At 31.3% G+C, this 18,668-nt stretch overlaps 1 protein-coding gene across 2 annotated transcripts in view; it reads left to right on the top strand.

Moving 5' to 3' along the window:
* The first annotated feature begins 364 nt into the window (after positions 1–364).
* The window catches only part of LOC143056781 (uncharacterized), a 54,819-nt gene continuing 36,515 nt past the window's right edge, over positions 365–18,668 (top strand). Inside the window, exon 1 of one of the 2 annotated variants that reach the window (XM_076229943.1) lies at positions 365–670. In XM_076229943.1, the coding sequence (XP_076086058.1) occupies positions 467–670 (204 nt within the window). In that variant the 5' untranslated portion in view covers positions 365–466. Of the gene's footprint in view, positions 671–2,910; positions 3,313–18,668 lie in introns of those variants that run through there. The other variant, XM_076229942.1, reaches the window with a different exon arrangement.

An 18,668-nucleotide genomic window follows, 5' to 3' on the forward strand; every position in this document is an offset into this window, starting at 1 on the left:
AGTATTTGAGTTAAAGAAATGATTTTTCTTATTATTTTTGTAGAAAAATATTACTAAACCATATAACATTATTCTAAAAGAAAATTGAACACAAATTGGCTTTTCTAACGACTATATATTGGTGCACCCTCTAACATGCACATCCAATCATTCTGTTTGTTTCAACATACATCAATCAATTAGCCTACAGGTGATTCCAAAGTAAGATTAAATCCAATACAACAGAGAATTCTACCATTACTTTTCTAAGTATATTATGGTTGTCAATTCGCGGAAGCATTAGTCTAAGTAATATTAAACATGAAAACTTATAAATAAATTAAAATGAATTTTTCAACATAATCATAACAATTTGTATGTCAGCTTCTGGTAGGTTCTGTAACAGTGTCGATGAGAACTATTTTCCAACTTATTTATCGTACTTTTTAAAATTTACATTCAAATATTAACTGCTGAAATATTAACAATGGCAGTCGGTGGATATATACGCAATACAACAAGTTGTCATAACTTGGTATTTGGGAATAATGAAAGTTTGGTGACAACCCAGGGACTTGCAGGAACTATAACTAACATGGAAATGGTTTGGTTAATTGTTGGCTTCGGTGTATTTACTGGACTATTGGCGGCTGGCTTCAGTGCAATCAGAAAACATATTCATAGAGATAAGGTAAATTAGCGGGTTTTTTATTTGTTGCATTTTCTCTTTCAATCCTATGATAATTAAGTATGTTCGTGAATTAAATGTACAACTGTTTCTATTAGTATTATTTTCAAATGATCACAATTTTTAAATTTGATTTCAACCTATCTAAATAAATACAACAATACGCTTGATAATTTGTAAAACACCAAACTTCTCCCATAAATCTGAGATTATGTAATCACTTTTTAAAAATGGCCAACATTGCATTTCCTATTTTTGTACTTGTATGCAATTAATTCAAAATAAATTATAAGGATTGTAATTTAATACGCACGACGTGCGTTTCGTCTACATATGACTCATCAGTGACGCTCAGATTATAATAGTTTTAAAAGCCAAACAAGTACAGAGTTGAAGATAATTGAGGAACCAAAATTCCAAAATGTTTTGCTAAATACGACTACACTTGTTTGTCATCGGCTATATCTCCCAATGAATTGACGCATACTCAGTCTGTCAGAAGTCCTTTGTGGGTATCACTTCTTCACAAATTCAAACGTACTGGCAAGAACAAATTGAAAGAATGTGTTTTAATTATTTCGTTTATCATCAAACCCAACAGTTTCATTTGAAATAAAGAAATGTTCGATCTATATCACTGCCATACTACGAAATGTTCGGTCTATATCCTTGACACAATAAGAAATGTTCCAACTAATACCTTGAAATATTAGAAATCAATTTCAATTTTTGTTATAAAAGGGTATGAAAATACTCACACGTTGTGAAATTTTTAGAACAACTTAATGAATTCAATATATATGATTTGTATGTTTAAAGAGTCTGGATATTAAAAAGAATATAAATATTCATCCTTTTAGTATTACACTACTCAATTGTGTATGTTTGTGTATGTTTGTGTGATATGTGATATGAAAAGGTACACTGGTACAGCATGGTCTTTGTATAGATGTTTGGAATCAGTAAGTTAATAAACAGAAATTTAAAACGAATAAATGAATTCAAAATTTAAGTAACAAAAAAAAATTTCAACCGATTGACATTTATAGTTACCCATCAGACCATCCATTGATTTCATTTTAAAAAAAAGTAATTATTTTTATATATTTATACGATCGCTTTCCAAATTTTACTACATCACTAAAAGTTTCATACGACTACTGTATGCATGGAATGTCGTTGGTCAACTGGATGCTAATTTGTGATACTTTAAATAGTTGTCTTCCAGTAATACTGGTACCCGACCGTCATTGAAATATATTTTGTTTCTTCCAAAGGCATACTTAATATTTCACGAAGGGAACGAACCTATCATCAAGTACTCTATTTGGCCAATAAATTTTCTTTATCAGTGACATTAACAACGAGACCTTTAGTTTGACCTCCATGCTAAAGAAATTTTTTACCTAAGTCCACTTCTGACTCTGTATGACGTCTTTACACTTGAACCGTTAAATGTGTACTGATTGATACTTTAGTATGGGCGAACATAGTTTATTTATTAGTTGCAGTTGAATTTGAAGTTACTGTTCGTAAAAGCGAGAACTCTTATATCGTATTTGTAAGTAGTTGTTATTGTGTGCTTCGAACCGTTCTACTGTGTAAGCCATTTGCGAAATATTTTGCAATGTGTTCACATGTTGTGTTGCTACACCACCACTGCAGGTAGGACTAACACACATTATTAATCAAGTGGTATTCTTTATGTGCCTGTCTCAAGTTATGAGCATATAAGCGGTTATCTCCCGTTTTCTGTTTTTCGTAAATTGTTTTTTTTTTTTTTTTATAAATAAGGACATTAGTTTTCCTGTTTTCTAGTTGGGTCCTTTTATAGCTAACTGAACGATATTGGTGTTTGTCATTGTCGTAAATCCGACGTATACGCTTATCTATAACTCTGTATTTCATCTTCATTTGAACACTGGTGAAGAGTGTTTATAAGGCAAATGTCGAAATGCCGCATTTCACTATAAATGAACAATTCCTTTGTCAATATCTTGTTTAATAATGGAGACACATTTGTAAAGCTGCATTTTAAGAAATTAACAATAACAAAACGTTATTCTTGAACTAGTAAAATCCTAATGCAACTTTCATCATAGATATCGTTGACATTTATATCCAATGTTCTACTAGCTACAATATACGCCAATCAATTAGTCTACAGGTGATACAAAAATAAGATAAAATCAGGTGTTACGGGATATTCTCATTATCAATTTTATAGTTGATACTGTAGGTCAGAATTAAAAAATATATATATCATCCTTTCGAATGAGATAAAAAACAAAAACAAAAACCATTATTGTCAAATGATATCATATCATTACAACAATACGCATGTTCGAGATATTTGTTTGAATTTGACACCGTGTCGTCGTTGACCATTTCCAACTTGTTCGTAGCTGATTATCATCTACGAAATACCATCTAAAATGACAATGGGAGTCAATGGATATATACGAAATACAACAAATTGTTATAATCTCGTGTATGGGATCAACAAAACCCTGACGGCAACCAAAGGCCTAGTAGGAACTATAACTAACATTGAAATGTCCTGGTTAATTATCGGCTTTGGTGTTTTTGCTGGACTACTGGCTTCTGGCTTTAGTGCAATCAGGAAACATATTCACAAAGATAAGGCAAGTATTTGGTAGCTGTTGGATAGTTGTCTAATTTGCAATCATATCATAACTTGTTATTTTATATTGACATATTAGGTCTGTAAAAAGCAATTATCAAAACGACTTTAGACACACTAAAGTAATAATGCTCACAGTTTTTTCTTGTTGACGTCATTGTTTGAATAATTTGTATGTTTGTTTGAATTTTAACCTCAGTTGTGTGGAATGTATGTTTACACAGTTTTGGCTTCTGAATCTTTGTTATTGTCATTTTAACCTGTTCTGTCTTTTTGGATTGCTCAATCAATTTTTCAATTCAGCCGAACTATACACAACGTTCATACATGTGGACGTTCAGCTAGCTTTAAAACATAAATTAGTCAACCAATTTCGTCGGTTGTTCACAGCCAATTACTATCGTAGATAAATCATGTTTTACAAACTATAAATCAATCATTTATCATCAAACAGATTTTTGCGTAAAGACATTACACACAGTCTGATAAGAAATGTTATAACTATATCGAAAGATAGATACAATAGTTAACAATATGAAAATGCTTATTCGTGATTCTAGAAATATCATCCATGAATCTTAAAGTAAACTTTGAATATAACAGTAAATAGTTATCAAAGGTACCAGGATTATAAGCAAGTACGCCAGACGCGCGTTTCGTCTACATAAGACTCATCAATGACGCTCATATCAAAATATTTATAAAGCCAAACAAATAAAAAGTTGAAGAGCATTGAGGATCCAAAAAGGTTGGGTAAAATACGGCTAAGGTAATCTACGCTTGGGATAAAAAAGATCCTTAGGTTTTACGAAAAATTGAAAGTTTTGTAAACAGGAAATTTATAAAAATGACTACATTACTGATATTCATGTCAACACCGAAGGGTTGACTACTGGGCTGTTGATACCCTCGGGGACGAAACGTCCACCAGCAGTAAAGTGTGTGATATGATTATTTATATATATATAAGACAACTATATAAGACAACTATATGTCATGGTACTACCCTCTTCACTGCGCAAAACCAATATCCCTACTACAGGAAACCTTTATGCTAATGCTACAACGTTTGAAACGTTCGTTTTGAATGGATAACGTCACTAATTTTTATGACAATTGACAATTGATGCCTTGGAACGTACGCGGAAACGAAGACGTATATGACAGATTTTAAATACATATTTTAATGCTGTTTTCTGTCGGTTTTATTAGAAACGAGATAACAATATTGTATTTTAAGCTCCAACGGCATCAACTGGTGATTTGATGGCCGTAAATACCCGTTTATTGTCTCCGCTAACGCGTCGACAGTTACCTTTATTTACGACCATCAAATCACCAATTGATGCCATCGGAGCTTAAAATACAATGCAGTTATTATCTCCTAACTACACTGGATTGAAACATATGCTGTAATAGTAAATGAGAAATCATACACATTTGATCATAAATATAGGTGAAGATAAGCATTACCTGATTTAGTGCGCATAACACTCGTTTCCAAACAGAAAAGTACGTGGAAAAGTCAAACACATTAAACTTTCATATGTATTTTATCATCTAGCGTGTAAGGACTATACAGCCAGTAAACGTGGTCAAAACGTTTATCGTCATCATCTAGCGATTACAGATAAGATACAATTATATAAGAAAGACATTATTGCAAACAGTCTGGTGGTATCTTTCCTGTCTGTATTTCTGCTATATAAAAAAAATTGACATTCGATTGACTTGTTCAAATCATGTCAATTAAAAAATATTGGAATTTAATTCCCTGCAATGTCTTTAAGTCAGAGAAAATTAACCAATTACATACAACAGGCTATAATTGAGGCATTACTTCATTACATGGTTAAGCCTTACTTAAATGCTTACTTTATATCAATAGAGCAGACATTGTGACGACTTTCATTCATTATCTTTTCAGTAATTGCACTCACGAATCGGGAAATTTGAATATTAAAATTGTAACTATTACATTTAAAAAGCTACAATCGCATAGAGATAATATAGTTCAGAACCAAGTAGTTATCTCCGCGATTCATTATTTGACTTATGAAAAAAGATTGATTTCTTTTTGAATTTTCAAATGCAATCGTTATATCAAATCACAAATCGGCCAAATATATATCTTTACAAACATCATACGCTTGATTAAATTTTACTTGTGTTATCGCAATATTTCATTGGATTACCTTTATCAGGAACACCCAAAACCGAATATTTGGACGCAAAGGATGTATAAGAACCGAAACAGTAGAAAAGCTATATAGCAACAAACATAGCTGTATTGATACATATATAGATATATAAGTATGATATTTTATACATACACAATGCCACTATTATCAACAAATTCGTATTCATGCTCATCTTACATATTTCGATTCTTCGAAAAATAAAAATTAATAAAAATATATTCGCTGTAACATAAAGCGACTTTTACAGTTAAACGTTAAACGGACGCTGCTCGCATTGCCAAGTGAACCGTATTTTGATATATGTGTGACTTATGGATGTTGTCGACTAGTAACCACAATCTCATCCTCATCTTTTCGATTGTGATAATACTGAAAGCCACCAAGACCAATTACACTTTGTCATTTTTCAACAACAGGCCTAGGTGAGTGCAAAATAAGATACACTCGCCATGATTGTCCGAATTTAAATCATTTCTCCACTAAAATCCTTGGTAAAATAAATAAAACAAAACTCTAGGTATAGGTTTAGTTGCTCGCAGTAATTTTTCTCTTGTCTAGCAAGCAATGTTTAATAAAATTATAACACACGAAATAATAACAACAATATTCAAAGTACATACACAATTGTCCTTTACATTTAAATGGACTGAATTCAAACTTTTATTGTAATCAAACATTATTATGCGACAAAAAATAGCAAATTGATAGTCGTAAATACGGTGAGCACTTTCGATGAAATGGCACACACATATTTTCTTTATATAATATAACGATCCCCACCCTTTAAATGGCCAAAGTATTTCACGTTCATATATAACCCATATATATTTATAAAACAAAGATAAGAACCCGTTATACAACTACTCTCATTTACCAGTTTTTAACTAATAAATAGAATAGGTATAACTGAGGGAAAACCCCAAGTCTTAACGAAAAGACGTTTAAAGAGCATTTGCAAATTTTAGTGAGATTCTCGTTTCCTAACGGAAGGATGCCATTCTCTACACAGCTGGTATATTGTCTTATACCATCGATCGGTCGCGGTGATATGGTGTCAATAGTTGAAAGCCATTTAATCTAGGTGTGAACAACACCTTGACACTCAAAATGTGATTACTGATATATTAAACATAAACAATAAATTACAGAAGTTATGACTTTACAACCTACATAATAAAAGTTCATTTACAATAACCAAATTTAGTAATTATCTATTATTATTTATTGATCTTGATTAATTATTCGGTGCGAGCCAAGGCTCCTTGTTGAAGACCGGAATTGACCTATAATGATTTACTTTTACAAATTGTGACTTGGATGTTGAGTTTTCTCATTGGCACTCATATCACATATTTTTTTATCTATTATTAGTAAATTAATGTCAAAACAATATTAAAGAAGGATTAACATTTCACGACGCTTTCGTTAATTGTCATTTTTAAACGGTTTTATTTATATTTACACATTGTCATTACACATCAGTTATTTTTTTATTATTTTCATTTTACAATTCCAAGTTTTATATGTTTCTGTTGTATATTGGATGATACTTGGCAAACACCACATATATATTTTTGCAACATGCCTAGATGGTATACTCAGTACAAGACACATTATCTGCCTTAAATACTTTCCATTTCATATTAAACCCATATTAATAATAAAAGTAGCAACATTCCAGCAGCACATCCATACGGAGTATATATCTCCTAATTGATACGATATTCCGGTGCTTTCATTTCCTATCATGATTTTCTTGATAGAGGGTTGCTGCTCACAAGAAAGTTATAAAACAAAGAGTTCCAAATGGTAAAGTTTAAATCATCCCTTCGTAAATTTAACGGACGCTATCACTAGTTGATTTACCGTTATGGAATAATTAGTAATCGAAGGTACCAGGATTATAATTTAGTACGCAAAACGCGCGTTTCGTCTACATAAGACTCATTAGTGACGCTCATATCAAAATATTTATAAAGCCAAACAAGTACAAAATTGAAGAGCATTGAGGATCCAAAATTCCAAAAAATTGTGCCAAATACGTCTAAGGTAATCTATGCCTGGGATAAGAAAATCCTTAGTTTTTCGAAAAATTAAAAGCTTTGTAAACAGGAACTTTATAAAATTGACCATATTATTGATATTCATGTCAACACCGAAATGTTGACTACTGGGCTGGTGATACCCTCGGGGACGAAACGTCCACCAGCAGTGGCATCGACCAAGTGTTTCACAAATGATACTATTTTTTATAATCTTTACTTTTTTTCTTGAAATTTAAATTTTATAAAAAATCAAATTCAAAAGACAAAATGAATTTCCTATTTGATGTCTATATATATATATTGTTATTGATTTTCATTTAGTACGTCTAACAGTAACTCAATAATGGAACCGATATTAAAAAAACCTACCAAAATCAATATTTCTATAAATCTTGATGAAACTACGTAAATATACTGATTGTTTTAACATCCTTTAAAATAACAAACTCTAATTGGACAGTCAAAGAATGATTTAACTAATGATGTGTCGCTTGAAAATATTTATGTTCTTTCTAAAAGATAGAATATCGACCTATAAATAAATATCACCATTAATTTCAAATATCTAGACGTCATGTTATCTTTAATATAACAGAAGTTTGAATATATAATAAGAAAGGAGCGTTAACTAACAGAATTAAAGAAATATGCAAGATGTCTTTCCCTCATCTAATTCTCATAATGCTCTGTGGTCCTTTTTAAATGTGTATTAGAATAGTATAATTTACAATCATTCAAGTAAGAAGTGTAGCTCACTAAAACTAGATTTCATCCACCTTTTTCTGTATAAGGATTGTATCAAGACAGGCTTTTGACAGTTGTTTTCCATTTGTTTGATGTATTATAGCTGATAGTATTACCATTTGATAAAGGTCTTTATTGTTTTGAACGCTTTTGGAGTTCGTTTTGGATTGTTTTACTTTTTCTCATGTTAATCATAATACCCAATGTTATTAAAAGATAGATGACTCTCCATTTCCCGTTGTCTATTTCATTCTTTGCGATCGGTCCTTCAAATAGAGTGAACTATTCTTATTCTCACTTGCTATCAATTCCTTGTGGTGTAGAGACTTTCATATAAAGTAATGGTTTGTTCGTTTACAAGATGCATGCCGTCAGGCTATATGTAAATGGTATTAGTATTTCTTTTGTCAATGTGTTTTTTAAGTTAGCAGTGCAAAATATACATATCTTTGTTTAACAAATACATTCTGCTGAGATGAGAGAAATCGAGGTACAATCAAAATGTAATCCTCTATTACACATGTAAAAATTATTATCAAAATTTGATAAATAAATATTACTTTCAAATCTTTATTCTCAACTTGGTGCCATGGATCTTGTTAAAATATTTTAAAATTATTTCCAAAATTCGATGAATATACATTTTGACGGGTTTTTCATAAAATAATCGTGTTGGTTTTGAAGGAAACAACATTTAGCTGACTTGCTGTTTCTGATTTTTAGATTCTTTCACTGATTGCATAAAGAACAATCAAATTTTTTTTTCGAACTTAAAAAGACCAAGAAATCATTAAAAGCCATAGAAATTGTAGTATAGGTATGTGGTATAGGTGCGTGTTCAAACTGAATTTTCATTTTTAGCTCACCTGGCCCGAAGGGCCAAGTGAGCTTTTCTCATCACTTGGCGTCCGTCGTCCGTCGTCCGTCGTCCGTCGTCGTGAACTTTTACAAAAATCTTCTCCTCTGAAACTGCTTGGCCAAATTTAACCAAACATGGCCAAAATCATTATTAGGATATCTAGTTTAAAAATTGTGTCCGTTGACCCGGCCAACCAACCAAGATGGCCGCCATGGCTAAAAATAGAACATAGGGGTAAAATGCAGTTTTTGGCTTATCACTCAAAAACCAAAGCATTTAGAGCAAATCTGACATCGGGGAAAATTGTTTATCAGGTCAAGATCTATCTGCCCTGATTTTTTTAGATGAATTGGACAACCCGTTGATAGGTTGCTGCCCCTGAATTGGTAATTTTAAGGAAATTTTACTGTTTTTGGTTATTATCTTGAATATTATTATAGATAGAGATAAACTGTAAACAGCAAAAATGTTCAGCAGAGTAAGATCTACAAATAAGTCAACAAGACCAAAATGGTCTGTTGATCCCTTTAGGAGTTATTGCCCTTTATAGTCAATTTTTAACCATTTATCGTAAATCTTAGTTATCTTTACAAAAATCTTCTCCTCTGAAACTACTAGGCCAAATTAAACCAAACTTGGCCACAATCATCATTGGGGTATCTAATTTAAAAATTGTGTCCGGTGACCCGGCCAACCAACCAAGATTGCCGTCATGGCTAAAAATAGAACATAGGGGTGAAATGTAGATTTTGGCTTATCTAGATCTATCTGCCCTGAAATTTTCAGATGAATCTGACAACCCGTTGTTGGGTTGCTGTCCCTGAATTGGTCATTTTAAGGAAATTTTGCTGTTTTTGGTTATTATCTTGAATATTATTATAGATAGAGATAAACTGTTAACATCAATAATGTTAAGGGAGTTCGCTTCTCAGTTTCAAAGTAATTAACTTTTCAAATCACTGGTTTATATAGATAGGGGATTAATGAAGGAATCCAAAGAGCAAAAAATATATACACTGTGCTTGTTTTCGAGATATAAGCCATTGAAATTTTGGCGGAAAAATATTCTCTCATGACTTTTCATAGCTTTATCATTGAAAAGTTTAAGTTCCCAAAAAACTGTTAAAAAGTAATTAAAATTTTATAAGATTCTAACAGATGGCTTATCATTATACATGTAAAAGATTAACGAAAAGAAAAATGGGGGTCACCGGTCAAATTTTTTCAATGCATTCCAATAGATAAAACCAGAGGATTCCGAAAATCTGACAAAAAATCTAAAACATGACAAGCCAGCTTCCTTAGGCAACGTAAGATTTACAAATAAGTCAACATGACGGAAATGGTCAATTGACCCCTAAGGAGTTAATGTCCTTTATAGTCAATTTTTAACAATTTTTATAAAATTTGTAAATTTTAACTAACATTTTCAACTAAAACTACCAAGTTCATTATAGATAGAGATAATTGTAAGCAGCAAGAATGTTCAGTAAAGTGAGATGTACAAACACATCACCATCACCAAAACACAATTTTGTCATGAATCCATCTGCTTCCTTTGTTTAATATTCACATAGACCAAGGAGAACGACACAGGCTCTTTAGAGCCTCTAGTTGTACTTATGACGCCTTATATAACTGAACAATTGACGTTCACCTGCCATGTTTTATGATTTAAACAAAAACAAACAATTATAAATCAGAACCATGTTAGAAAAAAAGTAAAATCACAAAAGTACTGAAGTTCGAAGAACATTTAAAACGGAAAGTCTTTAATCAAATGTCAAAACCAAAAGCTCAAACACAAAAAAAAATCAGACGAATAACAACCGTCATAATCCTGACGTGGTACAGGCATTTTCAAATATAGAAAATGGTGGATTAAACCTTGGTAGTATAGCTAGCTGCTATTCTCACTTGTATGACAGTCGCATCAAAGTCCATTATATTAAAAATATCTCCTATCAGTATATACATGTTAAATATATTACAAAGTCATTTCTCAACGAAAATAAATCCAAAATAAAATGAAAAACTAGATATTTGCGACTCGAACATTTTGATTGATTATATTTCCTTTTAGTTTTTTTTGTATATTGTGGGTTTTTATTTGGAGGGGGGGGGGGGTTCACCATGATATTATTTGTCTGTAAAGTTGATTGAAATACTTAATATTCATTGCTGTTTAGATGATCAACCCTGTACCATGTTAAGTTCTGATTATATTTACTTCGTACAATTAGATCAAAATTGTTCGACCGCACCAATGAACACAAACATATGATAATCTAAATCAGGAATGCCAATAGTGATTGATAAGTTATTTTATGTTCTTGATCAATTATGGGTTGTCACTGGTGAATAAGGCAATATACGTATAGTGTCTTGAAATATGAAATTTATTTGTATGAGGCTTAGAAACGGGAAAATGCGAGGTTTTACCCAGAATTTTCCCGTTTCGTGCCGAATACAAATAAAGTTCATATTTCAAGACACTATACGTATATTGTTTTTATACTGAAATCGATAAAAAAAAAATAAAAAAGTAACAAATATTGTTAAAAAATAAAGTTTTTGGAATTTCCCTCTTGGGGTACCATTTTGGGGTATTTCCCTATAAGTGTAGTCCAGGCGGTAAGACATTGACATTCGAAGGAATTAGAAAGGGAAAATGAACTTATTGATAACTTTTGATAAACATGGTATATACATTACCAATTTGAAGACATAACAAGTTTAAATTCATAAAAGTTTGACCATTGTTAATACACGTTGTCATAGTTGTGACGTGACGTTGTTGATGAAATGCGGTAGTTCCGGCGAGTAGGGGTCATTGACGTTTATACGTATAGCTTTATCTGTATAGTAAAATAGCTGATTGCAGTATAATCTATTTTTTTCGTCAATCTGAACGACAGCAGCTTAACCTGTGGTTGAAACAATTTACATGTTTGAAGCTTTTATATTTATGTTTCAATGAATTTGTATAATCAGGGATTATGTAGAATCCCTTGTTACTTAAGGGATTATATATAATCACTACAATGATGCTATTAAAATATAGATCATATTGTAACATATTAAAATGATAACCTTAATTTATCACAATAATTAACTTAACATGTAAAAAACTTAGGCACAATATATTAATATGATAGACACAGAAATATTAAGATGATTATCACACTATAAACATCAAGGGAGTCGTCTGGATTGGCAAGCTGATGAAGCCACGTCCACTTGTATTTTTGTCCATCTGATGAGTAAAGCCTTTTTCAACTCGTTCTTATGTTGTACTGTTATACCACTGTCGAAGGTTAGGGGGAGGGTTGGGATCCCGCTAACATGTTTAACCCCGCCACATTATTTATGTATGTGCCTGTCCCAAGTCAGGAGTCTGTAATTCAGTGGTTTTCGTTTGTTTATGTGTTACATATTTGTTTTTCGTTCATTTTTTCACTCAATTTGGATGGCATGGACTACTATTACATTTGTTTATTTCACATCTGTTTTTACCACAATATTAACATTTTGAAAAACCTTGTCCAGCATATATCGAATCAATGAATTTGAACGACATGTCGAAGCGAAATAAAGTTTTCAGCACAAACATCAGAAGATACAAATGAAGGAATATCAGTAATCTCGAACTGATTTGTTGTATAAGATCTCAACACTAGTCCATGATTTATGCCCAGGCGTTACCCTTTATATTTTTTTTTCGTTAATGACCAATGTCTTTTGGGGATCTGACTTTTCACTAACCATTTCTAGAATTTTTATGTGATATGCATATATTTTGTTTTTCTTCTTAAATTTTCATAAACTTTTGAGCATACGTATGCTTCAATCCAAGCAAGATCTACGACTGTGCCATGCTTATTTGTTGACATAATGAGGTTAAATATACTTTTTTTTAAACTTTCACAGATTTTTTAAAGTAAATCGCGAATAAAAACTTTTCACTTAAACTTTCAAGGAATAAGAAAACAAAATCAAACGATTATTTGTTTATTTTTAATTGTTTCAACAAACATATTGATAATAGTTTATATAATATTTATACAGGATTATAATTTAGTACACCAGACTTGCATTTCGTCAACATAAGACTTATCAGTGACGCTCATATCAAAATATTGATAAAGCCAAAAAAAGTACAAAGTTAAAGAGCATTGAGGATCCAAAATTCCGAAAAATTGTGCCAAATTCGGCTGAGATAATTTATGACTTGGATAGGAAAATCCTTAGTTTTTCGAAAAATTCAAAGTTTTGTTAACAGGAAATTTATAACAATGACCACATCATTGATATTCATGTCAACACCGAAGCGTTGACTACTGGGCTGGTGATACCCTCGAGGACGAAACGTCCACCAGCAGTGGCATCGATCCAGTGGTATAAATAGTTATCAACGCTACCTCGATTATAATTTCCCTGAAATCATATAAAGGTTTTGTAGAATAATAATTAAAATCATCAGTGATTATATAAAATCACTTGTAGTTTTCAGGGAATCTATATAATCACTTACGACTTAAGTGTTTTAGTGATTTCACATAATCCCTATTTTGATTATGTCATTCATTTAAGTTAAGAAAGCACATTATTTTGACAAGAAAAGTATTCCCCAGATTAAAAGTGATTCTTTAAAAAAAAGACAATTATTTTTAGCTCCATTAATAATAACATTCAATCATTACTTAAACGGATTAATAATGTTTAGACAGGATTAGTGTTTTATTATAGAACAAAAGAAAATTTCATTCTATACCAAATCAACTCATTTAAATTATACTTATAATCAATTTAATACCAGAATGACGTTGATTTAAAATTAGAATGTTATAACGTTGATGTTTGCATAACGAATAAAGTATACCGCTGGGATTCTGTTTGAGTGATGTAAATCGCATTCTTAACATGGATTTAACCATACCAAAATAGAGCGTGTCTTTGTTTCCATGACCAGGATAGATAGGAGTATTATTAGCGTGTCAAGACTCGAATGAAATACAGTAATATTCAACGAACTTAAAACAACTTAAAAATGCCACTGTTGTCTCGGTCTATGGTTATTTCAAACCAAGAAATCGAGTAAAATGTATAATTAGCGCATGTGTCTTCGCAAGTATGCGGCATTAAATATTGAGCAAATGAACTGGTTAGCCCTATTTCAGATTAAGGTTTATCAGATGCAGAAGGTATTAAAAAGATACAAAAGTTCGTCTGTAATGACTGTATAATATGTAGTGTTAACAAGACAAATGTAAGCCAAAACGTTAAGATTTTTAGCATGCATTAACGTAAAGTATATGCTTAATATTTTTGGTGTTTTTCTTTGCTGAGTTTTTAATTTATTTAGTTCACAAGTAGGAATAATTTAATTTTGGATTTAACGCGTCTTCTGATTGGCTGACGTTATTTTGTTATGAGCCCATAGATATAATTTAGTCATGTGACCATGACGTCATCAACGTTTTTTCATGGCTTTCTACGGTTTAAAATGGAATTTAGAATTAAATTATAAGAAATGACTGTAATATTTTTTTCTGTCTATTCGAAATAACACACAAAATGTACGCGCGTTATTCAGTGTGCACCAAATTTTTTATGTTATTTCTTCATAGACAGAAAAATATTACAGTCATTCCTTAATTAAAAGAATTTTTTACCACATTAACCTCATTCGAAACAACTTGATGCAAACTTGGTATGTATCACAGAATTAAAAAGATCTCATTGTAAAAATACTTTGCAGTTTTAAAATTTAAGAAGAAATTAGAAAACCAAAATGAAACACAAATTTACAAACAATAAATATATTGATAGTTGATATACTACCATCTTGCATCTGCTGGATGATATATAGAAGACTTATAAAATATGTTTGTGTTTTATGTAGTTCTAATCCAATTACCACTTATAAATAATTATGTGTTCCCAGATTGACAGTAACATACACAAAAGTAAGTGTTAAAAATATTCGTATGATACACAAGATAAATTAAACCTCTGTAAACCATTAGAAAGGCTAATTTTCTCCTTAATTTGGGGAATATCTATGAAAAAGAGGTGTATTATATTTCAGTTTGATCAAGAATTCAATGATAACGATATTATTAGTTACATAGTGTGCTAGTGACCTAATACGGTATATATATGGGGTCAGTAAATTTTATATGGGGTGAGAGCGAAGCTCGAATCCCCATATGGAATTTACTGACCCTATATATACCGTATTAGGTCACTAGCACACTATGTAACGAATTTATCTCACCGACTATCAGAATGTGTGAAATTTAGACTAGTGACCTATCAAAATGAGCAAGTCTTTAATACTGTTAGCATTCAGAAACTACTTCCATTGATCCCACAAAAACAGATTACAACAATAACAACTTGTCAGGTTTAAATGTGTTTGATGAATTTATTTCAATCTTAATTTAATCAACACTTTCTTCGTCTGTTGAAACCTTTACGATTTTTTTCTCAGTACCGTTTTGTTTTATTAAGGGACATAACACCACTACGTACCGTGTATGAAATAAGCCCCGCCTCCCTACTACCATATAAGGAATATAAAGGGACGTAACTCCACTACTCACCGTGTATGAGATAAGCCCGCCTAATATCAAATATATACGGTCTCCACGAGGGCGCTTTTAACCAATCACATTCCTAGAAATGTATAGGAGGTAAGATAATATTATATACTTTCTAATAAAAATATTGATGCTTTGCCACAAAAATATATATCCGAAAACTAAACCATAAGAAATTTAATTGTCATGTACTGTTCACGTTCGAGACCGTATTCCAACAAATCGTAACTGATGAATATGTTCCCATATCTTAATTTTATTTCTATTATGACGTTCTCCAAACGTAAAAATTTTATAATATTAAGCATTTAAAACTAAAAGTCATGAAATAAGTGTATTTTCTATCATTTTTATAAAATCAAAATGATTTATTAAAAAAAATAGGACAGTAATCAAGTAAGACATTACAAAAATGAAATCGGTTAAGGATTAAGTATCTATTAAAGATTTGCATGCCCAAACAGTCGTTGTCCGCAATTCACACGCAACTTGCTTTTTAGATAATGGAACTTGGAAGTAACAAACAGGATTTCCTCCTTTCCACCAGAAACATATATAAATTATAAATATGGAGGTAATCTGTTTTAGTATGCTATGTTAATCGTGTAATGTTCTTATTCAGTTTTGTTCTTCTTTTGTGACAATTGTAATAATAATTTCAATCACAGAAACAAAATTTTGTTGAGGTAATGTATGACTTGCATAAGAAAATCCTTAGTTTTTCGAAAAATTCAATGTTTTGTTAACAGGAAATTTATACCAATGACCACATTATTGATATACATGTCAACACCGAAGCGTTGACTACTGGGATGGTGATAACCTCGGGGACGAAACGTCTACTAGCAGTGACATCGACCCAGTGGTGTAAATAGTTATCAAGGTACCAGGATTATAATTTAGTACGACAGACGCGCGTTTCGGCAGAATAAGACTCATCAGTGACGCTCATATCAAAATATTTATAAAGCCAAAAAAGCACAAAGTTGAAAAGCATTGAGGATCCAAAATTCCAAAAAGTTGTGCCAAATACGGCTAAGGTAATCTATGCCTGGAATAAGAAAATCCTTAGATTTTCGAAATATTTAAAAGTTTTGTAAGCAGGAAGTTTATAACAATGACCACATTATTGATATACATGTCAACACCGATGCGTTGACTACTGGGCTGGTGATATCCTCGGGGACGAAACGTCCACCAGCAGTGGCATCGATCCAGTGGTGTAAATAGTTATCAAAGCTACCTCGATTTTTATTTCCCTAAAATCATATTAGGGTTTGGTAGAATAATAATTAAAATCATCAGTGATTATATAAAATCACTTGTAGTTTTCAGGAAAACTATATAATCACTTACGACTTTAGTGTTTTTAATTAGTGATTTTACATAATCCCTATTTTGATTATATCATTCCTTTAAGTTAAGAAAGTTATTTTGACCAGAAAAGTATCCCCCAAATTAAAAGGGATTCTTTCAAAAAACAGAAACAACAATTATTTTTAGATCCATTAATAATAACATTCAATCATTACTTTAACGGATTAATAATGTTTAAACAGGATAAGTGTATTATTATAGAACAAAAAAAAATTCATTCTATACCAAATCAATTCATTTAAATCATACTTTTAATCAATTTTATACCAGAATGACGTTGATTTTAAATTAGAATGTTATAAAGTTGATGTTTGCATAACGAATAAAGTATACCGCTGGGATTCTGTTTGTGTGATGTTAATCTTATTTTTAACATGGATTTAACCACACCAAAATAGAGCGTGTCTTTGTTTAAAGACCAGGATAGATAGGAGTATTATTAGCGTGTCAAGACTCAAATGAAATACAGCGATATTCAATGAACTTAAAACAACATAAAAATGCCACTGTTTTCTCGGTCTATGGTTGTTTAAAACCAAGAAATCGAGTAAAATGTATAATTAGCGCATGTGTCTTCGCAAGTATGCGGCATTAAATATTGAGCAAATGAACAGGTTAGCCCTATTTCAGCTTAAGGTTCATCAGATGAAATGACAATTATGGCCGTGTTTTCACCAAAACAAATATACTGTGAATGTAGACAAACGAACCAAATTAACCTCATTCGAAACAACTTGGTGCAAACTTGGTATGTATCACAGAATTAAAAAGATCTCATTGTAAAGATACTTTGCAGTTTTAAAATTTAAGAAGAAATCAGAAAACACAAAATGAAACACAAATTAACAAACAATAAATATATTGATAGTTGAAATAGTACCATCTTGCATCTGCTGAATGATATATAGAAAAACTAATAAACTTTGTTTGTGTATTATGTAGTTCTAATCCAATTACCACTTATAAGTAATTATGTGTTCCCAGATTGACAGTAACATACACAGAAGTAAGTGTTAAAAATATTCGTATGATACACAAGATAAATTAAACCTCTGTAAACCATTAGAAAGGCTGGTTTTCTCCTTGATTTGGGGGAATATCTATGAAAAAGAGGTGTATTATATTTCAGTTTGATCAAGAATTCAATGATAACGATATTATTAGTTACATAGTGTGCTAGTGACCTAATACGGTATATATATGGAATTTACTGACCTATATATATACCGTATTAGGTCACTAGCACACTATATAACGAATTTATCTCACCGACTATCAGAATGTGTGAAATTTAGACTAGTGACCTATCAAAATGAGCAAGTCTTTAATACTGTTAGCACTCAGAAACTACTTCCATTGATCCTACAAAAACAGATTACAACAAAAATAACTTGTCGGGTTTAAATGTGTTTTATGAATTTATTTCAATCTTAATTTAATCATCATTTCTTCGTCTGTTGAAACCTTTACGTTTTTTTCTCAGTACCGTTTTGTTTTACAAAGGGACGTAACGCCACTACTTACCA

The sequence above is a fragment of the Mytilus galloprovincialis genome, chromosome 13 (assembly GCF_965363235.1).
Source record: "Mytilus galloprovincialis chromosome 13, xbMytGall1.hap1.1, whole genome shotgun sequence".
NCBI lineage: Eukaryota > Metazoa > Mollusca > Bivalvia > Mytilida > Mytilidae > Mytilus > Mytilus galloprovincialis.